This window comes from Globicephala melas, chromosome 9 (assembly GCF_963455315.2).
Source record: "Globicephala melas chromosome 9, mGloMel1.2, whole genome shotgun sequence".
Lineage (NCBI taxonomy): Eukaryota > Metazoa > Chordata > Mammalia > Artiodactyla > Delphinidae > Globicephala > Globicephala melas.
In genome coordinates, this window is record NC_083322.1 from 6,305,529 (window position 1) to 6,331,866 (window position 26,338).

At 40.4% G+C, this 26,338-nt stretch overlaps 1 protein-coding gene across 2 annotated transcripts; it reads left to right on the top strand.

The window, feature by feature from the left end:
• Positions 1-1,489: 1,489 nt before the first annotated feature.
• On the top strand, positions 1,490-24,092 carry GIMAP4 (GTPase, IMAP family member 4). Of its 2 annotated transcripts, none has more exons than XM_030854204.3 (4): positions 1,490-1,784; positions 18,685-18,783; positions 19,870-19,923; positions 22,362-24,092. In XM_030854204.3, the coding sequence occupies exons 3-4, from the start codon at positions 19,884-19,886 to the stop codon at positions 23,285-23,287; spliced, it is 966 nt and encodes a 321-aa protein (XP_030710064.1). In that variant the 5' UTR covers positions 1,490-1,784; positions 18,685-18,783; positions 19,870-19,883; the 3' UTR covers positions 23,288-24,092. The 2 variants fall into 2 exon arrangements, with proteins under 2 accessions (XP_030710064.1, XP_030710065.1); XM_030854205.3 differs by lacking the exon at positions 1,490-1,784 and adding an exon at positions 16,975-16,997.
• The last annotated feature ends 2,246 nt before the right edge of the window (positions 24,093-26,338 follow it).

A 26,338-nucleotide genomic window follows, 5' to 3' on the forward strand; every position in this document is an offset into this window, starting at 1 on the left:
GTGCTGGCGGCAAGAACTCTCAGTCTTTGTTGTCAATGTGGTTTTGAGAAGCAGACTTTAAATTCTCCAGGGCTGGTGAAATATCCTCAGAGTGACAGCTAGCTGCTGTGCTCCACTTGCCCACCTTCACTTAGTTCCGCGTCTGAGAAAGGTTATTTTCTTGCCTGCTCACCTGTGCTTTTAAGAAAATGTGTGTAATATTTTTCAGTATTGTTAGTTGATTTCAGTGGGAGGATTAGTAATCTAGATATCTGAAAGAGAAGTTGATTTTTATGTTCGGTTAGTCTTTTCCTGGTTTTGTTTCCTGTGTGTATGGCTCCCTGTGGGGTTATTTTTGCTGTTTATCGTTGTCTCTTTCAACTGTCTCTCATATCGCAGTTTTTCGTCAAACAGCAGCTCTCCCTGACTGCCTCTTCGTAGTTTGGAATAAATCATTAGAAAACCTGGAAGTTCCACGTCTGAGTGAGGGTGCCGACTGCAGGCTTCACCTGAGGTGACCGCAGGACAGGCTGTTATGTAGAGGGAATGCAAAATGCCAGAATGCAGAGGATTTTCTCTGGAGATGCTCTAACCTCTAGGGGAGATTCCTTCAATTACCCACTCGGGAAGAGAGACCTTGAAGTGTGAGGTTCTGAATGAGGGGGAAGTGAGGAGATGACTGGATCATGTGTCTCATACTCACTTCTTCCACGAATGTCCTGCTTTCAGCCCTACAGCCCCATCCCCTTGGAGTGGAAATTTCTGAAGCCCACCTCCCCGAGGTGCTTCCGTCAACATCCGCGGGCACCTCAGGACAGCCTCTCTGGGGCCATGTTAGCCGTGGGTGTTCTGCTCCGATGCGTCCTTCCAGAAATCTGTTGAAACCTCTTGTCTCTGATACTTATACTCCTAATTGTCTATGGCATCCTGGTTTTTATTAGGGTTTGCAGAAAGAGAACGTCTGTGGTCGATAACTGATCTCAGTTCATTATCCAGAAAGCTTGGCATATGGCCAGTTTGCTATCTGGATGCTGAAATCCCTGATCTCCTGTTAAATAGAAGTAAAATGTAATGAGAGAGAATGAGCAACATTTACATATATATATTTACACAGAATTATTTGTGGCCATTTACAACTTGGAAATAGAGAAATTCTAAGACAAATTTCAAGTTGCTATTACTTCCAAATGGGCAATGATAAAAAATTGACTTGTTAAGTTTTCTTTATAAAGTTTAGGCTTTTAAAGTGTAGTGGAATAACTGAGGACATGGAAAGGAGACGTGAACCATAGGCCAGAGCCCCTCTGCAAGGCAAGGGGCTGGCACCCCTCGGCAAACCGAGGGCGGGCGAGTAAGCCAGGACTGCAGGCAGTCCTGGAGACTTTGGGCACTGATGCATGAAATGACCTCAGTATAATCAGAACACAAGGAAACGTCCTTGTGCTGCTTCAGTATAATCAGAATGATGGGAACACACGGAGATGTCCTTGTGCCGCTTCTGAGCTCAAGGACGCGTAGCACGGCATGTCTTCAAGAAAGCCCACTGTTGCTTGTATAAGCGATAGAAGCATATGTTGCTGCTTTGGCATTTCTGGAATGTTAAGAAAACAAGTCTTAAGATGTAAACATAGATAATGCGTAAATAAAAGCTACCACAGCAGGACAGACGGCGCTGTTTTGCCTGAGCGAGAGGCAGCCCTCTACTGCTGTGCTTCGGCACAGTTCATCTCGAGTGATGAGGTTGCTTTCGGAAACCCTGTCATAAGATAAACTGCAACATTTGGCGCCCGAACAGGGACCTGAAGGTAAGTAATCGCGTGATGGCGGGACCGAAGGGGAGATTGGTCCGCTCAGAGCGAAACCTTCGGCAACAGTAGAGTAACTGAAAGGGGGAATTCCCATTCAGTAGAATTTCAATACATTAAACTCCTGAAACAGTTATTACGGAGTTCAGGAGTGAAAGTGAAACCAGAATCTTTTGATGAATTGATGAATTGTTTGCGCTGGTACGTAAATATTGTTACTGGTTTCAACCTACTAGTCATAACCAGTTGAGTTTAAAAGTTTGGAAACAGGTTATGCGAACCTTAAGAAGAGCTCATCAGCATGGAGACCTTATATGTGTCCGTGTTTGGTGTAAATTAATTTCCCTTGCCCTGGAACCATTACAATCTGAATCTGAAAGTAAATATAGGCGCGTCCTCAGCGTCCGAATCCTGCTCGCGATCACTCTGCTGCTTTTCGTACTCTGCCCCGTGAGTCTCCTATAGAGGACCTTCCTCCCCTCCTCCTCCCCTTGTGTCTGAGACAGGAGAGGATTTTTCGGATTCCAGTGATGAAGGGGCTTTTTCTGATGATGATAAAGGTTAGGAGCAAGCTAGCAAACAAAATGAAATGCCACTTTCTCAACAGAATGAGATTTCTGATATACTTTCAAAGTTGGAAAATTTGATGGCTAAATTGGAAGAAAATAAAAACAATGCTACTGAACCCCAACATGTAACTAAAACAGGGAAAGATTATGCTGGGCTTGGATATCCAAATTTAGGATAGGGGTCACTGCTCGAAAATTTGCATTACCATTAGAATGGTTGAAGGATACCCCTATATGGACAGAGCAGTGGCCCTTAACTCAAGAAAAATTACAAGCATTACACCAATTAGTACAAGAACAATTAATAGCAGGACATATTGAAGTATCCACTAGCCCTTGGAATTCACCTGTTTTTATAATCAAGAAAAAATCAGGAAAATGGAGAATGTTGACAGATTTACGAAAAATTAATGAGATTATTCAACCAATGGGGGCATTACAACCTGGAATTCCACCTGCTGCAATGCTCCCTCGCAATTGGGAACTTATGATTATAGATTTGAAAGACTGTTTTTTACTATACCATTACAACCTCAAGATTGTGAAAGATTTGCATTTACTGTACCAGCCTTAAATCAAGAACATGCAGCTCAGAGATTTCAATGGAAAGTTCTCCCTCAGGGGATGTTAAATAGTCCAACTATGTGCCAATTTTTTGTTAATCAGCCTTTGGAGGAATTACTCACATGTATCCTGAGGCACGTAGTCTCCATTATATGGATGACATTCTATTTGCTCATCCCCATCAGCAAACATTACAGCAGATGTTACAACAAGCAGAGTTGAAATTTAAAGAATGGGGTTTACAGATAGCTCCTGAAAAAATTCAGAAATGTGCTCCCCGGCAATTGCTTGGACAAATTGTAACCAATACTCAGATTATTCCTCAGAAAGTACAAATTAGACGAGATTCTCTTGTAACATTAAATGATTTTCAAAAATTACTAGGAGATATTAATTGGTTACATCCTAGCTTAGGAATTCCTACTTATAAGTTACAAAATTTATTTCATACCTTGGAAGGCGATCCAGCATTGAATAGTCACCGTGGTCTTTCTCCCCAGGCGGAACAAGAACTTAAATGGATAGAAAAACATATACATGATGCACAATTGGATCGGATTGAATCTCTGGATCATTTATGACTTATTGTATTTCACACTCCTCATTCCCCTACTGGATTACTACAACAACACAGTAATCTCATAAATTGGATATTTTTAGCTCATAAAGCTCAAAAAACATTACAATCTTATGTACAAAAAATAGCTGATGTTATTATTAAAGGTAGGTTACGATTAAGACAATTATGTGGTCAGGACCCCCATAAACTTATAATCCCTTTTTCAAACAAAAAAATACAAACTCTTTTTCAGCTGGAGGATAACTGGCAAATGGCCTGTGCTCATTATATAGACAAAATACATAATCTTTATCCTTCTGATAAACGTTTACAATTTTTAAAAAAAGACTAATCAGATTTTGACAAAAATAGTTCAATCAGATCCTGTTATAGGACCAACCTTTTTTACTGATGCCAATAAAACAGGAAGAGCAGGATATGCTAACAGTCATGATCAAAAGGTATTATAATCTCCATATGTTTCAGTTCAAAAAGCAGAACTATTTGCTGTAATACTATTGTTACAAGATTATCCAATTGCTCTTCATATAATTACAGACTCACAGTATGTGGAATTTACAGTTAAAAATATTGAGACCGCTTTTATCCCAAATGATGGATCAGAACTGCACTCCTTATTTTTGCAACTACAACAGATACTTAGACTACGTACTGCACCACTTTATGTTACTCATACTCGTGCTCATACTCATTTACCCGGCCCATTGGTAGCTGGAAATGATTTTATTGATACTTTAGTGGGTACTGTACAATTAGCTACAGCAGAACATCACAGATATCATACTAATGCCAGAGGATTGAAAAATAAATTTAATCTTACATGGAAACAAGCAAAAATTATTCTCCGTACATGCCCGCAATGTGCTGCCATTAATCAACCTTGTTTGAATATTGGAGTTAACCCTAAAGGCTTATCTGCTAATGCTATCTGACAAATGGATGTAACTCAATATCCTGGTTTTGGAAAGTTAAAATATATTCATCATTCTGTAGATACCTACTCTCATTTCTCATGGGCACCTCCATTATCTCCTGAAAAAGCTGATGCTGTAATAACTCATTTATTAGAAGCTTTTGCTGTTATGGAAATTCCCGACAACATAAAAACCGATAATGCTTCTACATATCTTTCTCAAAAATGTCAAACCTTTTTTGCAACACATAATATACAGCATGTTACAGGCATCCCAGGAAACAGTACGGGACAAGCAGCAGTTTTCAGCTTTATTGAATTTTAATTTGCATAAAATAAAATTCATGCATTTTTTTTCAGTAGATTCAATAATCAGTTAAACAATATTTCTAAGCTTGGTATTGACGTATATATGTGAGCTTATATATGAGCCTGTAATGAGCTTATATATGTGTATACACATTGCAACGAGTATTCATTTTATTTACTTATTATTTAGTTATTTATTTACTTATTTTTACCTTTTGATCCCTTTCACCCACTTCTCCCACTTCCACCTTCAGCCCCCGCCTCTCGCAACCACCATGCTGTTCTCTGTATCTATGAGCCTGGCTTTTAGTTTGTCTAGATTCCACATATAAATGAGTTTGTACACTATTTGTCTTTCTGTCTGATTTATTTCACTTAGCCTAATGCCCTGAGATCTATCCATGCTGTCACAAATGGCATGATTTTCTTCTTTCTTGTGGCTGAATACTATTTGTGTGTGTGTGTATCTCCTTTATTCTTCCAACCATCAGTGGACACGTAGGTTGTCTCCATATCTTAACTATTGTAAATAATGCTGCAATGAACATTGGGGTGCAGATATCTCTACTAGTTAGTGTTTTCATTTTCTTTGGATAAATACCCAGACGTGAGATGGCTGGATCGTATGAAGTTCTATTTTTAATTTTTTTGAGGAACCTCCATTTGGTTTTCCACAGTGGCTGCACCAATTTATATTCCTACCGACATGCATGAGGTTCCCTTTTCTCCACATCCTCACAACACTTGTTATTTCTTGGCTTTTTGATGTAGTCATCCTAACAGGTGTGAGTTCATATCTCATTGTGTTTTCTTTTAATTGGAGTATAGTTAGTGGACACTATTATATAAGTTACAGGTGTACAATATAGTGATTCACAATATGTAAAGGTTATACTCCATTTATAGTTATTATAAAATACTGGCTATAGTCCCTGTTTTGTACAATATATCCTTATATCTCATTTTATACCTACTAGTTTGTACCTTTTAGTTCCCTACCTCTATATTGCCCCTCTCCCCACTGGTAACCACTAGTTTGTTCTCTGTATCTGTGAGTCTGCTTCTTTTTTGTTCTATTCACTAGTTTGTTGTAGTTTTTAGAGTCCACATATAAGTGATATTACACAGTATTTGTCTGTCTCTCTCTGACTTATTTCACTTGCATAATACCCTCCAAGTCCATCCATGTTCTTGCAAATGGCAAATTTTCTTTCTTTTTATGGCTCAGTAGTATTGCGTTGTGTCTATATATATACCACATTTTCTTAATCCATTCATCTGTTGATGGACACTTAGGTAGCGTTCATGTCTCGACAATTGTAGATAATGCTGCCGTGAACATCGGGGTGCATGTATCTTTTCAAATTAGTGCTTTTGTTTTTGTTTTGTTTTTTCAGATATATACCCAGGAGTGGAATTGTGGGGTCACATGGTACTTCTATTTTTAGCGTTGAGGGGCCTCCATACTGTTTTCCACAATGGCTGCACCAAGTTACGTACAGGAGGGGTCCCTTTTCCCCACATCTTCACCAACTTCTGTAATTTGTGTTCTTTTTGATGATAGCCATTCTGACAGGTGTGAGGTGATCTCTCATTGTGGTTTTGATTTGCATTTCCCTGGTGATTAATGATGTTGACTATCTTCTCATGTGCCTGTTGGCTATCTGTTTGTCTGCTTTGGGAAACTGTGTATTCAGGTCTTCTGCCTGTTTAAATCAAGTTGTTTGTTTTTGATGTTGAGTTGTATGAGCTGCTTCTATATTTTGAACATTAGCCCCTTATGTGTCATATCATTTGCAAATATTTTCTCCCATTCTCTAGGTTGTGTTTTTGTTTTGTTGATGGTTTCCTTTGCTGTGCAAAAGCTTTGAAGTTTAATTAGGTCCCATTTGCTTACTTTTGCTTTTATACTATGTCCTCTGCTTTAGGAGACAGATGCAAAAAAATATAGCTGCGATTTCTGTCAAGAGGGTTCTGCTTATGTCTTCCTCTAGGGATTATATGATATCCAGTCTTACATTTAGGTCTTTAACACAATTTGAGTTTCTTTTTGGATATGGTGTTGGAAAATGTCCTTATGTCACTCTTTTACATGTAGCTGTTTAATTTTCCCAGCACCACTTATTGAAGAGAACGTCTTTTCCCCATTGTATATTCTTGCCTCCTTTGACCATATGTGCATGGGTTTATTTCTGGGCTCTCTGTTCTGTTTCATTAATCTATGTGTCTGTTTTTGTGCCAATACCATATTGTTTTCATTACTGTAGCTTTTTAAATAGTATAGTTTGAAGTCAGGGAGTGTAATTCCTCCAGAACTGTCTTTCTCAAGATTGTTTTGGCTGGACTTCCCTGGTGGTGCAGTGGTTAAGAATCCGCCTGCCAAGGCAGGGGACATGGGGCGTAGCGCCCGCTTGCTGCAACTAGAGAAAGCCCGCACGCAGCAACAAAGACCCAATGCAGCCAAAAATAAATAAAGAGAAATAAATAAAGGAATTTTAAAAAAAGATTGTTTCCACTTCTCTGGGTCTTTTGTGTTTCCATACACATTTTAAAATTATTTGTTCTAGTTCTGTAAAAAATGCCGTTGACATTTTGATAGGGATTGCATTGAATCTGTAGATTGCCTTGGGTAGTACGGTCATTTTAACAATCTTAATTCTTCCAATCCAAGAACACAGTATTATCTTCCATTCTGTTTGTGTCATCTTTAATTTCTTTCATCAGTGTCTTACAGTTTTCAGAGTACAGGTATTTTATCTCCTTACGTAGGTTTATTCCTAGGTAGTTCATTCTTTTTGATGCAATGGTAAATGGGATTGTGTTCTCAATTTCTCTTTTTGATAGTTCATTGCTAGTGTATAGAAATGCAACAGATTTCTGTGTATTAGTTTTGTATCCTGCAATTTTACTGAATTCATTGATGAGCTCTAATAGTTTTCTGGTGGCGTCTTTAAGATTTTCTATGTATGGTATCATGTCATCTGCAAACAGTGACAGTTTTACTTCTTCCTGTCTGATTTGGATTCCTTTTATTTCTTTTTCTTCTCTGATTCCTGTGGCTAGGACTTCCAAAATTATGTTGAATAAAAGTGGTGAAGGTGGGCATCTTTGTCTTGTTCCTGATCGTAGAGGAAATGCTTTCAGCTTTTCACTGTTGAGTATGATGTTAGCTGTGGGTTTGTCATATATGGCCTTCATTTTGTTGAAGTATGTTTCCTCTATGTCCACTTTCTGGAGACTTTTTATTACGAATGGATGTTGAATTTTATCAAAAGCTTTTTCTGCATCTATTGAGATGATCGTATGATTTGTATTCTTCAGTTTGTTAATGTGGTATAACACACTGATTGATTTGCAGATGTTGAAAAATTCTTGCATCCTGGGATAAATCCCACTTGATCATGGTGTATGATCCTTTTAATGTATTGTTAGATTTGGTTTGCTAATATTTTGTTGAGGATTTTTGCATCTGTTTTCATCAGTGATATTGGCCTGTGGTTTTCTGTTTTGTGATATCTTTGTCTGGTTTTGGTATCAGGGTGATGCTGGCCTCATAGAATGAGTTTGGGGGTGTTCCTCCCTCTGCAGTTTTTTGAAACAGTTGAGAAGGAGAGCTGTTAACTCTTTCATAAACGTTTGGTAGAATTCACTTGTGAAGCTGTCTGGTCCTGGACTTTTGTTTGTTGGGAGTCGTTTAATAACTCCTTCAGTTTCATTACTGGTTATTGGTCTGTTCATATTTTCTGTTTCTTCCTGGTTCAGTCTTTGGAGATTGTACCTTTCTAAGAATTTTTCCATTTCTTCTCTGTTGTTCATTTTATTGGCATATATTGTTGTTCATAGTAGTCTCTTATAATCCTTTGTAACCTTTTATATTTCTGTGGTGTCAGTTGTAACTTCTCCTTTTTCATGTCTGATTTTATTGATTTGGGCCCTCTCCCTTTTTTTCTTGATGATTCTGGCTAAAGGTTTATCAATTTTTTTATCTTTTCAAAGAACCATTGTTTAGTTTCATTGATCTACTCTATAGTTTTTTAAGTCTATTTTATTTATTTCTGCTCTAATATTTATGATTTCTTTTCTTCTCCTAACTTTACGTCTTGTTTATTCTTCTTTCTTTAATTCCCTTAGTTGTGAGGTGAACTTGTTTATTTGTGATTTTTCTTGTTTCCTAAGGTGAGCTTGCATCATTATAAACTTCCCTCTTAGAACTGCTTTTGCTGTGTCTCATAGGTTTGGGATTGCCATATTTTCATTTTCATTTGTCTCTAGGTATTCTTTTCATTTCCTCTTTGATTTCTTCAGTGATCTATTGGTTTTTAGTAGACTATCATTTAGCCTCCACGTATTTGAGTTTTTTAGTTTCTTTTCTTGTAGTTGATTTCTAGTCTCATAGCATTGTGGTCAGAAATGATGCTTGATATGATTTCAGTTTTCCTAAATTTACCAGGGCTTGTTTTGTGGCCTAGCATGTGATCTAACCTAGGGAATGTTCCATGTGCACTTGAAAAGAATGTGTATTCTGTGGCTTTTGGATGGAACGCTTTCTATATGTCATTGAGTTCATCTGGTCTAATGTGTCATTTAAGGCCAGTGTTTCCTCATTGATTTTCTGTCTGGATGACTTGTCCATTGATATAAGTGGGGGATTAAAGTCCCCTACTATTATTGTGTTACTATCAATTTCTTCCTTTATGTCATTAATATTTGCTTCATGTATTTAGGTGCTACTGTGTTGGGTCCATGTATATTTACAATAATTTTTCTTCTTCTTGGATCAATCCCTTGATCATTATGTATTGTCCTTCTTTGTCTCTTGTAAGAGTCTTTAAAGTCTATTTAAGCTGATATAAGTATTGCCACTCTGACTTTCTGTTGATTTCCCTTTGTGTGGAATGACTTTTTCCATCCCCTCACTTTCTTTTCTTTTTTTTTAATTGGTGTATAGTTGTTTTACAATGTTGTGTTAGTTTCTACAGTACAGCAAAGTGGAGTTCCCTGTGCTATACAGCAGGTTCTTATTTGTTATCTATTTTATACATATTAGTGTATATATGTCAATCCCAATCTCCCAATTTATGCCCCCTCTCCCGCTTTCGCCCCTGAGTTTACATACATTTGTTCTCTACATCCGTGTCTCCATCTCTGCCTTGCAAACCAGTTCATCAGTACCATTTTTCTAGATCCCACATATATGCCTTAATATACGAAATTTGTTTTACTCTTTCTGACTTACTTCACTCTGGATGACAGTCTCTAGGTCCATCCACGTCTCTACAAATGACACAATTTCGTTCCTTTTTATGGCTGAATAATATTCCATTGCATATATGTACCACATCTTCTTTATCCATTCGTTTGTCGATGGACATTTGGGTTGCTTCCGTGACCTGGCTATTGTAAATAGTGTTGCAATGTATATTGGGGTGCATGTGTCTTATTGAATTATGGTTTCTCAGGGTATATGCCCAGTAGTGGGATTGCTGGGTCATATGGTAATTCTATTTGTAGTTTTTTAGGGAACCTCCATACTGTTCTCCATAGTGACTGTATCAATTTACATTCCCACCAACAGTGCAAGAGGTTTCCCTTTTCTCCACACTCTCTCCAGCATTTATTGTTTGTACATTTTCTGATGATGCCCATTCTAACTGGTCTGAGGTGATACCTCATTGTGGTTTTGATTTGCATTTCTCTGATAATTAGTGATGTTGAGCAGCTTTTCATGTGCCTCTTGGCCACTTGTATGTCTTCTTTGGAGAAAGACATTAAGGTCTTTAGGTCTTTATTTAGGTCTTCTGCCCATTTTTGAATTTGGTTTGTTGATATTGAGCTTCATGAGCCATTTATATATTTTGGAGATTAATCCTTTGCCCATTGTGTCATTTGCAAATATTTTCTCCCATTCTGAGAGTTGTCTTTTTGTCTTGTTTATAGTTTCCTTTGCTGTGCAAAAGCTTTTAAGTTTCATTAGGTCCCCTTTCTTTATTATTGTTTTTATTTCCATTAGTCTAGGAGGTGGCTCAAAAAAGATCTTGCTGTGATTTACGTCAAAGAGTGTTCTTCCTACGTTTTCCTCTAAGAGTTTTATAGTGTCCAGTCTTACATTTAGGTCTTTAATCCATTTTGAGTTTATTTTTGTGTATGGTGTTAGGGAGTGTTCTAATTTCATTGTTTTACATGTAGCTGTCCAGTTTTCCCAGCACCACTTATTGAAGAGACTGTCTTTTCTCCATTGTATATCCTTGCCCCCTTTGTCATAGATTAGTTGAGCACAGGTGTGTGGGTTTATCTCTGGGCTTTCTATCCTGTTCCATTGATCTATATTTCTGTTTTGTGCCAGTACCATGTGGTCTTGTTTCTTGTAGCTTTATAGTCTGAAGTCTGATGTCAGGGAGTCAGATTCCTCCAGCTCCGTTTTTTCTTTTTTTTCCCCCTCAAGATTACTTTGACTCTTCGGGTTCTTTTGTGTTTCCATACAAATTTTAAGATTTTTGGTTCTAGTTCTGTAAAAAATGCCGTTGGTAATTTGATTGGGATTGCATTGAATACATAGATTGCTTTGGGTAGTATAGTCATTTTCACAATATTGATTCTTCCAATCCAAGAACATGGTATATCTCTCCATCTGTGTTGTCTTTCACTTCTTTCATCGGTGTCTTATTGCTCTCTAAGTAGAGGTCTTTTACCTCCTTAAGTAGGTTTACTCCTCAATATTTTATACTTTTTGTTGCAGTGGTGAATGGGATTGTCTCCTTGATTTGTCTTTCTGATCTTTTGTTTTTAGTGTATAGGAATGCAGGAGATTTCTGTGTATTAATTTTGAATCCTCAAACTTTACCAGATTCATTGATGAGCTCTAGTAGTTTTCAGGTGGCACCTTTAGGATATTCTATGTATAGTATCACGTCATCTGCCAACAGTGACAGTTTTACTTCTTTTCCAATTTGTATTCCTTTTCTTTCTTTTTCTTCTCTGATTGTATTGGCTAGGACTTCCAAAACTATGTAGAATAATAGTGGCAAGAGTGGACATCCTTGTCTTGTGCCTGATCTGAGAGGAAATGCTTTCAATTTTTCAACATTGAAAATGATGTTTGCTGTGGGTTTGTTGTATATGGCCTTTATTATGTTGAGGTAGGTTCCCTCTCTGCCCACTTTCTGGAGAGTTTTTATCATAAATGGATGTTGAATTTTCTCAAAAGCTTTTTCCGCACTTATTGAGTTGATCATATGGTTTTTATTCTTCAGTTTGTCAGTGTGGTGTATCACATTGATTTATTTGTGGATATGGAAAAATCCTTGCATCCTGAGGGATATCCCACTTGATCATGGTGTATAATGCTTTCAATCTATTGTTAGCTTTGGTTTGCTAATATTTTGTTGAGGGTTTTTGCCTCTATTTTCATCAGTGATATTGGCCTGTAGTTTTCTGTTTTGTGATATCTTTGTCTGGTTTTGGTATCAGGGCGATGGTGGCCTTGTAGAATGAGTTTGGGGGTGTTCCTCCCTCTGCAATTTTTTGGAAGAGCTTGAGAAGGATAGGTGTTAGCTTTTCTCTAAATGTTTGATAGAGTTCACCTGTGAAGCCATCTGGTCCTGCACTTTTATTTGTTGGAGGATTTTAAATCACAGTTTCAATTTCATTACTTGTGATTGGTCTGTTCATATTTTCTATTTCTTCCTGGTTCAGTCTTGGAAGGTTATAGCTTTCTAAGAATTTGTCCATTTCTTCCAGGTTGTCCATTTTATTGGCATAGAGTTGCTTATAATAATCTCTTATGATGCTTTGTATTTCTGCGGTGTCTGTTGTAACTTCTCCTTTTTCATTTCTAATTTTATTGATTTGAGTCCTCTCCCTCTTTTCTTGATGAATCTGGCTACAGTTTTATAAATTTTGTTTATCTTCTCAAAGACCAGGTTTTAGTTTCATTGATCTTTGCTACTGTTTTCTTTCTTTCTGTTTCATTTATTTCTGCTCTGATCTTTATGGTTTCCTTCCTTCAACTAACGTTGGGTTTTGTTTGTTCTTCTTTCTGTAGTCCCTTTAGGTGTAAGGTTAGATTGTTTATTTGATATTTTTCTTGTTTCTTGAAGTAGGACTGTATTGCTAGAAACGTCCCTCTTAGAACTGCTTTTGCTGAATCCCATAGGTTTTGGATTGTCATGTTTGCATTGTCATTTGTCTCTAGGTATTTTTTCATTTCCTCTTTGTTTTCTTCAGTGATCTCTTGGTTATTTAGTAGCATACTGTTTAGTTTCCATGTGTTTGTGTTTTTTATGTTTCTTTTTTCCCTGTAATTTATTTCTCATTTCATAGTGTTGTGGTCAGAAAGGATGCTTGACACAGTTTCAGTTTTCTTAAATTTACTGAGACTTCATATGTGACCCAAGATGTGATCTATCCTGGAGAATGTTCCATGTGCATTTGAGAAGAAAGTGTAATCTGCTGTTTTCTGATGGAATGTCCTAGAAATGTCAATTAAATCTATCTGGTCTATTGTCATTTAAAGCTTGTGTTTCCTTATTAATTTTCTGTTTGGGTGATCTGTCCATTGGTGTAAGTGGGGTGTTAAAGTCCCCCACTATTATTGTGTTACTGTCGATTTTCTCTTTTATAGCTGTTAGCATTTGCCTTATGTATTGAGGTGCTCCTATGTTGGGTGCATATATATTTATAATTGTTATATCTTCTTCTTGGATTGATCCCTTGATCATTGTGTAGTGTCCTTCCTTGTCTCTTGTAACAGTCTTTATTTCAAAGTCTATTTTATCTGATATGAGTATTGCTACTCTAGCTTTCTTTTGATTTCCATTTGCATGGAGTATCTTTTTCCATCCCCTCACTTTCAGTCTGTATGTGTCCCTAGGTCTGAAGTGGGTCTCTTGTAGACAGCATATATAGGGGTCTTGTTTTTGTATCCATTCATCCAGTCTGTGTCTTTTGGTTGGAGCATTTAATCCATTCATATTTAAGGTAATTATCAATATGTATGTTCCTATTACCATTTTCTTAATTGTTTTGGGTTTGTTTTTGTAGGTCCTCTCCTTCTCTTGTGTTTCCCACTTAGAGAAGTTCCTTTAGCATTTGCTATAGAGCTGGTTTGGTGGTGCTGAATTCTCTTAGCTTTTGCTTGTCTGTAAAGCTTCTGATTTCTCCTTCAAATCTGAATGAGATCCTCACTGGGTAGAGTATTCTTGGTTGTAGTTTCTTCCTGTCGATGAACTTTAAATATATCGTGCCACTCCCTTCTGGCTTGCAGAGTTTCTGCTGACAAATCAGCTGTTAACCTTATGGGAGTTCCCTTGTGTGTTGTCATCTTTCCCTTGTTGCTTTTAATAATTTTTCTTTGTCTTTAATTTTTGTCAGTTTGGTGACTAAGTGTCTCTGAGTGTTTCTCCTTGTGTTCATCCTGCCTGGGACTCTCTGTGCTTCCTGGACTTGGCTAGCTATTTCCTCTCCCATGTTAAGGAACTTTTCAATGATAATCTTCAAATATTTTCTCAGATCCTTTCTCTGTGTCTTCTCCTTCCGGGACCCCTATAATGTGAATGTTGGCATGTTTAATATTGTTCCAGAGGTCTCTTAGGCCGTCTTCATTTCTTTCCTTTCTTTGTTCTTTATTCTGTTCCGCAGCAGTGATTTCCACCATTCTGTCTTCCAGGTCATTTATCCGTTCTTCTGCCTCAGTTATTCTGCTACTGATTCCTTCTAGTGTACTTTTCATTTCAGTTAATGTATTGTTCATCTCTGTTTGTTTGTTCTTTAATTCTCCTATGTCTTTGTTAAACATTTCTTGCATCTTCTCGATCTTTGCCTCCATTCTTTTTCCGAGGTCCTTGATCATCTTCACTATCATTATTCTGAATTCTTTTTCTGGAAGGTTGCCTATCTCCACTTCATTTAGTTGTTTTCCTGGGGTTTTATCTTGTTCCTTCATCTGGGACATAGTCCTCTGCCTCTTCATCTTGTCTGTATTTCTGTGAATGTGGTTTTTGTTCCACAGGCTGGCGGATTGTAGTTCTTCTTGCTTCTGTTGTCTGCCCTTTGGTGGATGAATCTATCTAAGAGGCTTGTGCAAGCTTCCTGATGGGAGGGACTCCATCCCCTCACTTTCAGTTGGTGTGTGTCCTTATATCTGACATGAGTCTCTTGTAGACAGTATATATATGGGTCTTATTTTTGTATCCATTCAGCCACTCTGTGTCTTTTGATGGGAGCATTGAGTGCATTTACATTTTAGGTAATTATTGATATGTATGTTCTGACTGCCATTTTTTTAATTGTTTGTGTGTTGTTTTTGTAGGTGTTTTTATAAATTTCTTTTTCTTTTGTCTCTTCTCTTGTGATCTGATTATGATCTTTAGTGTTATGTTTGGATTCCTTTTTCTTTTTTCTCTTTTCCTTTTTCCGTGTGTGTGTGTGGGGGGGGTGTGTATCTATAATAGATATTTGGTTTGTGGTTACCATGAGGTGTATATATATATATATATATACATATATATATATGATTGTTTTAAGTTGCTGATCTCTTAATTTCCAATGCATTTTTAAATCCCTGCTTTTGCACTCTCCTCCTCTCATTACTGTTTTTGACATCATATTTGACATCTAATTGCTTTGTGTGTCCCTTAAGTGCTTACTGTGGATATAAATTATTTTACCGCTCTTCTCTTTTAACCTTCCCACAAGCTTCGTGTGTAGATGATTTCCCACCTTTATGTTTGCCTTTACCAATGAGCATTTTCTGTTTCGTAATTTTCTGGTTTCCAGTGGTGGCTTTTCCTTTTTCTCCTAGAGAAGTTCCTTTAACATGTGTTATAAAGCTGGTTTGGTGGTGCTGAACTCTTTTCCCTTTTACGTGTCTGTAAAGCTTTTGATCTCTCCATTAAATCTGAACCAGAACCTTGCTGTGAGATCCTTTGTAGGTTTTTCTGGCCCCGTTGGCTGCCAGGCCCTGGCTTGTGCTCTGGCTGCTGGCCTGCTGCTGGGTGGGGCTGGCATTCGGTGCAGCTGGCTGTGGGACCTGTGGTGCTCCAGGGCTGGTGCTGGCCCACTGGTGGGTGGGCCCAGGTTTGGGGTGGCTGCCTGAGTGTGCAGGGCTGGTGCCAGTTTCCTGGTGAGTGGCATTGAGTCCTCTCATGGCTGGCTGTTTGGCTTGCGAGGCTCTGGGACTGGTGCCAATTGGCTGGTGGGCAGGTAAGCCCCTGGCAGGAATAGGCTAGAGGGAAGACTCTAAGAATGGAGAAGACTCCATTCTATGACAGGTGTCCTTGTCATAGAGTAAACTCCCCAAAACAGCTGCTGCCAGAGTCTACGTCGCTAGGGGAGTCCTCCTTGCCTCCTGCCTCTCTGGGAGGCTCTCCAGGATCAGCCAGTGAGTCTGCCCCAGGCTCCTTTGAAATTACTGCTTCTATGCTGGGTCTCAGAGAATGGAGATTTTGTCCGTGCCCTTTAAGAATGGGGTCTCTGTTTCCCACAGCCTTCTTGCTCTCCCACGTGCAAGCCCCTCTGGCCGTAAAAGTCAGATATTTTGGGGACTCGTCATTCTGGTGCAGGATCCCCCAGGCTGGGGAGCCTGAAGTGGGGCCCAGACCCCTTGCTCCTTGGGGAGAACCTTTGTAATTGTAATTATCTTCCCATTTATGTGTCACCTACCTAGGTGTGTGGGCCTTGACTATACCTCTTCCTGTCTGTCTTGTGGTTCCTTCTTTATATCTTTAGTTGTGAGAAATCTTTTCTACTAGTTTTTAGGTCATAATTGCTTTCTAAATAGCTGTAATTTTGGTGTGCCCATAGGAAGAGGTGAGCTCAGGGTTTTCCTACTCCACCATCTTGGCCACACTCTGAGTGGCAACTCTCTGGTTTTGACCCAGTGGTTTTTTCTCAAACTTCACAGCATGACCCATATTTCTTCCCTCCCTATAGAGTCTTTGCACGGTCTGATATGGCAGCAACTAGGCAGATGTGACTATTTAACTTTAAATTAATCAAAATGGAATAAAATTAAAAATTCAATCACACTCATCACATTTCATGGGCTCAATAGCCCATGTGGCTCAGGGCTACCAAACGGAGTCACACAAAACAATCTCATCATTGCAGGAAGTTCTGGTGCTGCTAGGTGATAAGGTGGGCAGGTCTCTTGCATGAGCAAGTTTGGACAGCTCCTCCCCTCACTTCCTCTCTCCTCTTGCTTCTTGATAGCTTAGTGTCACCTCCTGGTTTAGCATTGCTTTCAAAGTCAGAGGAGGGAGCAGGACCCAGAATTTTTTTAGGTAAGGGAATAGGGGTGTTTGTGGGGGTGGGAAGAGAGGGAGGGAAATGTGGGATTTGGTGGAGGGGGGACTTCTCTTCTGGATCTATAGCTTAAAACTCCCTGCAAACTTGCTCTCAGAATATATTTCTCATTGGTTCCTGCTTCCCGTCTTTGCTGATTTTAGGCAATAATCTGTTTTGAAGGCTGAGCTCTACAAATTGATAACTCTTTCAGCAGTCACTGCTCAGAGGACACTTGTATGAAAAAATGATTGTTTTCACCATTGATAGAATTTATAAGTAAAGTTGAAGCTTTCACGGTTTGTGTTGGCTGAGCAGACAGAATTAGCTGTGTGGGGAGCTGGTGGTGAAAAGAGCACTAGGAGATGTAAGAGGCGCGGTCAGCAGCCCCGTGTCACAAAGCCAGCACACGGTCAGGATCCAAGACTCTCTTACCTAGTTAATGATCTGCTCAGAGCTGCCCCTTTGGACCTTCCTCCTCGGAACAGTCCCGCCGTGGACTTCACCCAGAGTTGGGGAAGGGGAACTTTTAGGAGATAGGAGGAGGGAAATGCCAGCCCATGTTACTATCTACAGTTCAGGAGAATCTGGGGATGCATGGGTGCTTCTTCCTTAGGCAGTAGGAGGAGAATTCAGCCATCCAGTGTCAGTATGGAGAGAAGTTCAGACCTCTGGTTTTACATCAGATTTAGGAGAAAGAGAACAGCATTAAAGAATGCTGAAGAGAAAGTCTACAGACTGAATGGAAACACCATTCTTAATGGTGTTTAAGAAACACCCCAAACCTTTTGTTTTCCTAGTTCTGGTATCTTACTCCTTCTCCTGAAATCAATCACCAACATCAACTATGTGACCAAAGCTGATTTTTTAAAAATTCTGTGATTTCTCCTCCCAGTTTACAAGAAGCTGTTTCCTACTTCCTATTCCTAATCCACTTTCAGAGGAAGTGCCTGTCTTTCTAACAGTGTTTGAAATTTGTATTTGTTGGCTTCCTATCAGACACGCTTTCTTTAACAACTAGCATTTCAGCCTGTCCTACTTAAAATCTGATCTGCTAAGAGTTCTTCAAATGGCTTTCTCCGTTGCCCAACGTTAGTAGGTAGCAATGAAAGAAAACCTTTAAAACGTATTACCGTGTTTCAAGGATGCTAGGTGTTGTTAATAAGGAAAGGATAGGGGACTTCCCTGGCGGCACAGTGGTTAAGCCTCTGCCTGCCAATGCAGGGGACACAGGTTCAATCATCGGTCCGGGAAGATCCCACATGCCATGGAGCAACTAAGCCCGTGTGTCACCACTACAAGACCTGAGCTCTAGAGCCCATGAGCCACAACTACTGAGCCCACGTGCCACAACTACCGCAGCACACGTGCCTAGAGCCTGTGCTCCGCAACAAGCGAAGCCCCTGCAATGAGAAGCCCACGCACTGCAATGAAGAGTAGCCCCCGCTCGCCGCAACTAGAGAAAGCCCCCGCACAGCGATGAAGATCCAATGCAGCCAAAAAATAAATTAATTAAGTTTTTAAAAAATAAGGAAAGGGTAATCTTTTTCACAAGCCGGATTAGGCTGGACGTAAAGCTCAATCAGAGAGAAGGCAAGAATCAGGGGGATTTGTTTTAATCAATTCATTTATTTAACAAATACTTATTGAGATCCATGCTTTGTCCAACATTGTGCTTGTCCCTAGGGAATAACGGGGCAGACAAGACACAGACGGTTCACCATCACAAAGCTTACAGTCTACGAGGAGACAGTAAAAAAATCAGACGAACAACTTCCTATTGTGGTACGTATTCTGTAGAAAGCCTTGGAGTGTGGCTAGCACAAACTCCACACCAGAGCTAACTTGTTGGTTGGTGATGGGGATGGAGAAGCCCTCTCTGGAGAAATAACAGAACACTGTGGCCTCAGGGCTGAGCAGAAATGAGCTGGGCACTGGATGGGTGTGGGAGTGCTCCAGGGAGGGGGAAATATTCCCCAAAGGTCTAGGAGCTGGAGGGAGCTTAGAGGATTCATGGGACGTTGAGGAGACCAGTATGGCTCAAGTCTTTTCAAAGAGAGAGAGAGAGTAATTGATCATGCAGGGCCTTTTGGACCATTCCAAGGGTTTTCAACTATTTGAACAATAAAAAGCAAAAGGAATCCATTAGGGAATTTAAGCAAGGAAAAAAAATCAAATTTCAGTTTTAAAAAGCTGTCTGATTATTGAGTGGAGAAGGGATTGAAGATGCAGTATCAGTTGGGAGCCTATTACCTTTACAGTCAAATGACAGTGGGTTGGATTAACATGGAGATGCGGAGAAATGGAGAGTTTTGCATTTTTGGAAGTAAAATCAATAGGATTTGGTGACAGACCGATGAGCAAGTGAGGAAGGAAGTGTTGTGGATGTGACCCCGAGATTCTGCATGAGCCATTTGGGGGTGCCGTTTACTGAAATGGGGACCAGGCTGGGGATGGAGGTCAAGGGCTCCATTTTGTCTGAGTTCTCTGTGAGATGCCCATAAAGTTGCCAACTGGACAAGTTGAATGGGGATTTGACAGTTTGGAACTCTGAGAAGAGTCTAGGCTGCAGGCTACGTACAAATGGCATTCAAAGCAATAATTCACTGAATAGAGTGGGCGAGGGCACCCAGAACCAGTGCCGAGGAAGGCCCTGAAGCACTTACATTTGTGTAAAGAAAAATGAACAATCTGAAAGTGAGACTGAAAACAGAGAATGGAGAAGTATTGGGAAATAGAGGAAGAGAAATCGAGTAGCAAGCAAGTTTATGAAAAGAAAAAGAAACTGTTGGTTACATGAGGTTGACATTTCCAGTTTCCAGTTACTCTCCATTTACCTGAAATGACATAGTTGTTTTTCTTTATTTCCAGGAATTCAAACTACAATGGCAGCCCTTTACCCCAGCAACTCCAGGACCAGCCATGGTGAGAGGCTGCTCGGGGTTAGACCGGCCAGGCTTGGGGGAGGAGGGCTGGGTCTCTCCTGTCCCGTCAGTCAGCCCCCCTCTGCACAAGAGCAAAACATTTTCAACCACATTTCTTATTTTCCCTTCGTTTACTCTGCTCTCTCATTTCTCTCGACCCTCTACGCCTTCTTCTTGTGATGTAGCTAAACAGCTAAGAGGAAGAGAGTTAGAATATCCTGATTGATCCGGACTTGGTGAGGTTTCTTATGTGCTACTTCCTACAGCGTGGACACACCAGAACAGTGGGCTGTAGCCTCCCTGATTGTTTCTCTGCCCCTCTCTTCAGCCCAAGAGAGGATTGGGAAGGAGGAACGTGGATGTAATTAATTCCTCATTCAGTTCCTTAAATTCCCTGCTGCTGGTGGCCTCACTATAACCAACAAATTCAACAGACTGATCACTCCATTCCTCACATAACCCTGCCTCTACTCCCTTATCCACAGACATTGATTATATCGTTTGAGCTTCTGCTGGTTTAGCAAACCACCCCACAATTTAGGAGCCTAAAACATCAACCGTTTAGCTGGCTCTTGGTTTTCTGGGTCAGTTGGGCAGTCTTTGGGTCTGGATCAACTTGGCTAATCTCAGCCAGACTCACTCATGCATGTGTGGTAGGCTGGTGGTTCAGGATGCAACTGGATAATCTTGGGTAGCCTCATGGACATGTCTGGTAGTCAGCAAGCTCTTGGGCAGACCAGGGGGACAGGGATAACAGGCCCTTGTGTCCCGCATCTAGTAGGCTAGTCCAGGGCAGTCGTAAGGTTCCGAAAAGCAGAAAGAGAAGGCAAACTACAGTAAGTCAGCACTTTTGGAGTCTGCTTGATCATGTTTTCACGATCTTACCGTCCAAAGCAAGTCACGTGGCCCAGTCAGATTCAAGGGTTGGAGAAACGGACCCAGCCTCTTGATGAGAGTAGCTGCAAATCCACATTCCCAAGAGGCATGAGTACAGAGAGGGAATAATTCACGGCTGTGTCTGCCACCTACTGTAGATCGCCGTCCATTTGCTGTCAACACTGGCCAGTTGTTGCAGTGTTGGCACTGGCCCTTGGGGCCTTTTTATCTCGCCAGCCATGATTTTCCTATGTCCTGTCTCTAAGGTCAACCAATGCCCTCAGGATATCCCTAGGTTGGAATCTTCCATTGTGATCCTAACTACATAATAGCCTGAACTCCCATCCACATTTTTCCGTAGGTAATCTTAGGCATCCGTATCCAGTGTTCTCAGCTTTGGGAAATTTACTTCCTTCACCCCAGGATTCTGGTTATCAAATGTGAGAAACTCTGCCTTAGGGATCCAGGGATCAGCAGAAGCTTCACCATAAAGTGTGTGGGAGATGCGGATGAACTACAGATTTTGTGGAAGCCAGAGTGGGAGGTTCTGCGATTTCCCTCTTCTGTTTGATTGATATTTTTAAAAGATTATTCCACTTTACGGAATAGACTGAAAGGGCCAAAGCGGAAGTAGAGAGACCAGTTAGCAGACCACTGAGGCATGGACGGGGATGTAACTTGGGCTAGTATGATGATCTTCAAAATAGAGAGAAGCGAACGGATTTGGAGCCAAGAGAACCTGGTGATGGGTTGGATATGGAAAGAAGGGGAAAGAGAGGAGTCAAGGGTGATGCCTAGATTTTTAGCCTGAGGAACTGGGTGACTGGGGATGATAGCTCTGAAAACGAATTGGAGTTTGTAACAGTGTCTATAAGGGTGTAAGCGGGATAGTGTATGGATTGTCTCAAAGCAGAAATAGGTAGTTATAACACAGGATTCCTCACGCAGGAATCAGTCTTACATTCAAGGGCCGGCTGGCAGGGTCTGTCTTCTCGGGAAAACAGCCTCTCAAACGTGATTGCCATTTCTCTTCCCGCCGGTCCTGGGTCTATGCCTAACAAATCGGGCAGACTTTGACTTTATAGACACGTTAAAGAGATATGCAGAGACCTGCTGAATACAAACACGGAAAGAGCTATCAGATGACTTGGTATGTTACTTAAGGTTTCAGTTGCTGTGCTCTGCTGCTCTGATTATTAACTTCGAACTTTCCTAGGAAGTAAAATACGCAAGTCAATTTTGTGTTACTTCCTATGTTATCTTATGAAGAACAGCTACCAGTAGCAGCTCAGAGTTCTCTTCTTAACCATTTTGTTTCCTCCTCTGTGGGCCACTTACCTACACAAGGTCACAGTAAGAAGCTCAGGGGGGATGCTGAAAAGTACCTGGGCAGTCCCCAAAGACTGCAAGAGGAACACGAGCCCAGAGGGCTTTCTATAGACATCCCTTGAGTGCGGAGGACCCTAGCAGGCAACAGAGAAGGGCACCAGTGGGCAGGAGCCTTGCAGGGGAGACGGTTGAAGTTCCTTCTAACACTACAGCTTTTGTTTCCTGTTGTGCCAGGGCTTGGAAACCAAGACCCCAGAGATTCACAACTGAGACTCGTCTTAGTGGGTAAGACTGGGGCAGGAAAAAGTGCAACAGGAAACAGCATCCTCGGAAAGAAAGTGTTTCCTTCGGGCTTTTCTGCAGTATCCATCACCAGGTCCTGTAAGAAAGGAGACAGCACCTGGAACGGGAGGGAAGTCGTCGTTGTGGATACGCCAGGCATCTTTGACACAGAGGTACAGGATGCTGACACTTGCAAGGAGATTGCTCGCTGCATGGCCCTGACCTCCCCAGGGCCTCATGCTCTCCTCCTCGTCATCCCACTGGGCCGGTACACGCCGGAAGAGCAGAGAGCCACGGAAAAGGTCCTGGAAATGTTTGGAGAGAGAGCTAGGAAACACATGATTCTCTTATTCACCCGGAAAGATGCCTTGGAAGGCACCGATTTCCGTGATTACTTAAAGGAAGCTCCAGAAGTCATTCGAGAGCTGATGGACAAGTTCGGAGACCGCTACTGTGTGTTCAACAACAGGGCGACGGGAGCTGAGCAGGAGGACCAGAGGCAGCAGCTGCTGGTCCTGGTTCAGCGCGTGGTCGCAGAGCGCAAAGGCAGGTGCTTCACGAACAACACGTATCAAAAGGTCGAGGAGGAGATTCAGAAACAAATCCTAGTGATACAAGAAAATTACAGAGCAGAGCTAGCGAGACAGAAAGCGCAGATAAGACAGGAGTACGAAGAGAAAATCAGAATGCTGGAGGATGAACTAGAACAGCAAAAGCAAGAGATGCAAATGAGGAGGCAGTTGGCAGAAAGGGAGGCTTTCTGTGCTGCAAGGCAGCAAAATGCCAGACACGAAGTTGAGAATCAGAGCGGGATACTTGAATTCATCTTAGGCCTGTTGAAGGTGGTTTCTTTTGTTTTCTCTCTGTTTAAGAATTAAACATTAAGATCCAACTTCATGAAAATGTGTCTATACTTCCTGCATATTTTCAGCTGGCCCTGCCCCATGTAAGTCAGAGCATTCTCGTTTTTCTGTCTCTCAGACTCTCAGGACTAAGGAGAGTAAAGCTCACTGCTGGGAATTGGTATATGTCGATTGATTTAACAGGGGAGGGACAGACTCTCTGTGAAACTCCAAAGCACAATGTATTGATGCTCCCTAATTGTGAATTCTTTCTCAGAGACACAGAGAGAAGGAATGCAGGAGACCAAAGAAAATGACCCCAAGCTTTCTCTGTTTATCCCTAGTAAATGTTTCTCCTCTAGATTCTTTCTAGATTGGTAGGTAATCTCCCCCTGTGGTTTCGTCTCACTTATTTTACCCTCAGAATCACAGTGATCATCTTAACCTTATAGTTTATGAGAAAGATCAGTTCTTTGCATTAGTTAAGCTTATAGATGGAGATGTTTATAGAATTCTTTGTAGATGAATGGAAATTTGTTTACTTACAATTTTACAGAAGGACTCAATTGTTCCTTATCGTCTGCCCATTGACGAACAGAGTTGTCTGGAAGATAGATCTTTCAGAACTCAACTATGTGAAATGCGAGAAAGAGTGAAAGAGATTCAACAGATAAGAGAACAATGTTTGGTATATTCAGATGTATCTGTAGAAACTCTTTGACCAACACCAACCAATTTGCTGAATAACCAGTTCTCTCCTTTTCTTGGGAAACTAACTGCTGTCCCACCCAGTTGAACTGTTTGCTTATTGTTATTATAATAAAACTTTTCTGTTCTCTCATATTTGTACAAAATGGAATCTTTTTTTGGAAAATACTACCACTATTTCTTCTAACAGCACAGGGATGAATTATAGTCTTTTGTAAAAGTTCAAGATGCTTTTGGAAGTAGGCTTGGCCTACCCTCTAGACTTCTCCCTTTCTCCTTTTCCCTGGAAGGTTTCAGCCACATTCTCAACACCTCTGACAGTCAGAGACTACATTGCCCTTGGTCTCATTCATTATGTGTTGATAGAAATTACACGTGACCTACGTTTCTGAGACCTTTGTGGCTTTCCTGATGCAACAGTTCTTTTTAATATATGGATAAAAATAGCTAAGTCCCTATCCCTTTTCTACTCTTCTACTGAATACTCTTCACCTAATAATTTCTAGGCTTCCCCAAAGCACTTTTCCATGTTCTACCAACGTGTTCTGGTGGTCATATGTGACCTATGCCAACTCTCCTTGCTCTGTCACCTTAAAATCGTCTTCTCCATGTCCTAACCCATTTTGCTCAAACTAGGGCATATGTCTCTCCATGATTTCCCCCAAACACAAGGAGTTTAGACTGTACACTTAATAAAAATTAGCAAAGGCTCACGCATATGAGAAGCACCGTGCAAAGAAGCACATGACTCCTTTAGAGGTAGTCGCTCTGAGTAGAGAGATTTGGATTCACTCTGCAGAAGGTGGGTGATCTCTGTCTCTACTGTTTTCATCATTGGCGTTGTAGTCAAAATTCTGAGATATGAATTTAATGTGCTATTGTATTACAACCTTCTATTAACAAATATTTAACCAAAGAACCACATACACCTCCCAAGAAAAAGTAAATACAGGCTTAATACGAAGAAAATTCTAATGTCAGTGGTTATTTTCTGTGTAAATGCATTCAATTATTCTTACCCTTGCCTCCGAGTTAATGCTGTAGATGAGACAAAGAAAAAGGTTTTGCTCTTGACTAGCAGTTAGGAAATGAGAAGCCCGTGTGACATATCCTGAGAGCAGTTTTGCCTATTTGCCTCCCAGGGCAGAAGGCAGACAGATTAATGAAACTGTGCATTGTGACTAATACAATAGAAGAATGAAGCATGTTCTCTTCTCTCAAGACTTTTGGGAGTTCATACCTATTCATCTATTTATTAACATTCATTGGTTGTTTGTACTTGGTGGTAGGTTTTATACGAGACACTGAGAATCTAGAGATAAGTAAAACAAAGTCCCTTTTGAGACTGGCTTCATTCACTTAGCGTAATGATCTTGAGAATCATTCAAGCTGTGTGTACCAAGAGCTTGTTCTCCTTTATTGCTGACTAGTATTCCATCTTACGGATGTCCCACAGGGTATCACTTCTCCTTTACTTATTCTTATGCCCCTAATTGATTGCTCTTGTCAAATTGCATTTGCTAAAACCTCCATTATAATGTTGATTAGTAGTGGGTGGGTATACTTGCTTTCTTCCTGGATACGCCCTCCGTGTTTCCCAATTAGGTAAGTGAGATAGCTGCTGAGCTACAGTAGTACATGTATTTGTGTGTGTGTGTGTGTAATCATGTTAAACAAGTATCCCCCAATCACTATTTTCTTGAGGGTTTTTATCATGAATGGCTGTTGAATTTCATTAAAGGCTTTTAAAAAATCATCCATGAGAATTATCATGGTGAATGATATGAATAGATTTCCCAATATTGAACCAATTTTTCATTTCTGTTTTCTATCCCTCTTGGTCAGGATGTATCACATGCTTGATGTGTTGGCACCTGTTTGCTAATATTTTATTTAGTATTTTTGTGTTGATATTCACAAGAGATATGGCTCTATAGTTTTATCTTTTTGTACCATCATTATCAGACTTAGGTATCAATGTTATATTTGTTTTCAAAAAGCAATTCGGAAATTTCTCATCGTTTTCAATGCTCTGCAACAATTTAAAGAGCACTGAAACTATCTGGACTTAGAAGGTTTGGAAGAATTTCCATGCATAACAGTCTGTCCCTGGTGCTTACTTTGTGGTGTGGTTCCTTAATAGCTTTCTCTAATTCTTCCATGCACACTGGTCTATCTTCTCTCTCTAGGGACTTCCCTTGCAGTCCAGTGGTTGAGATTTCACGTTCCAATGCAAAGGGTGCAGGTTTGATCCCTGGTTGGGGAGCTAAGATCCCACATGCCTTGGGGCCAAAAAACCAAAACATAAAACAGAAGCAATATTGTAACAAATTTAGTAAAGACTTTTAAAATGGTCCACATCAAAAAACCTTTTAAAAA

What these genes read in the sequence shown, in the direction of transcription:
- GIMAP4 (XM_030854204.3), top strand. Translation starts at nt 19,884, where the DNA reads ATGGCAGCCCTTTACCCCAGCAACTCCAGGACCAGCCATG. An exon ending in CAACTCCAGGACCAGCCATG is followed by an intron (nt 19,924 to 22,361) that starts GTGAGAGGCTGC and finishes CTGTTGTGCCAG; the next exon opens with GGCTTGGAAACCAAGACCCC.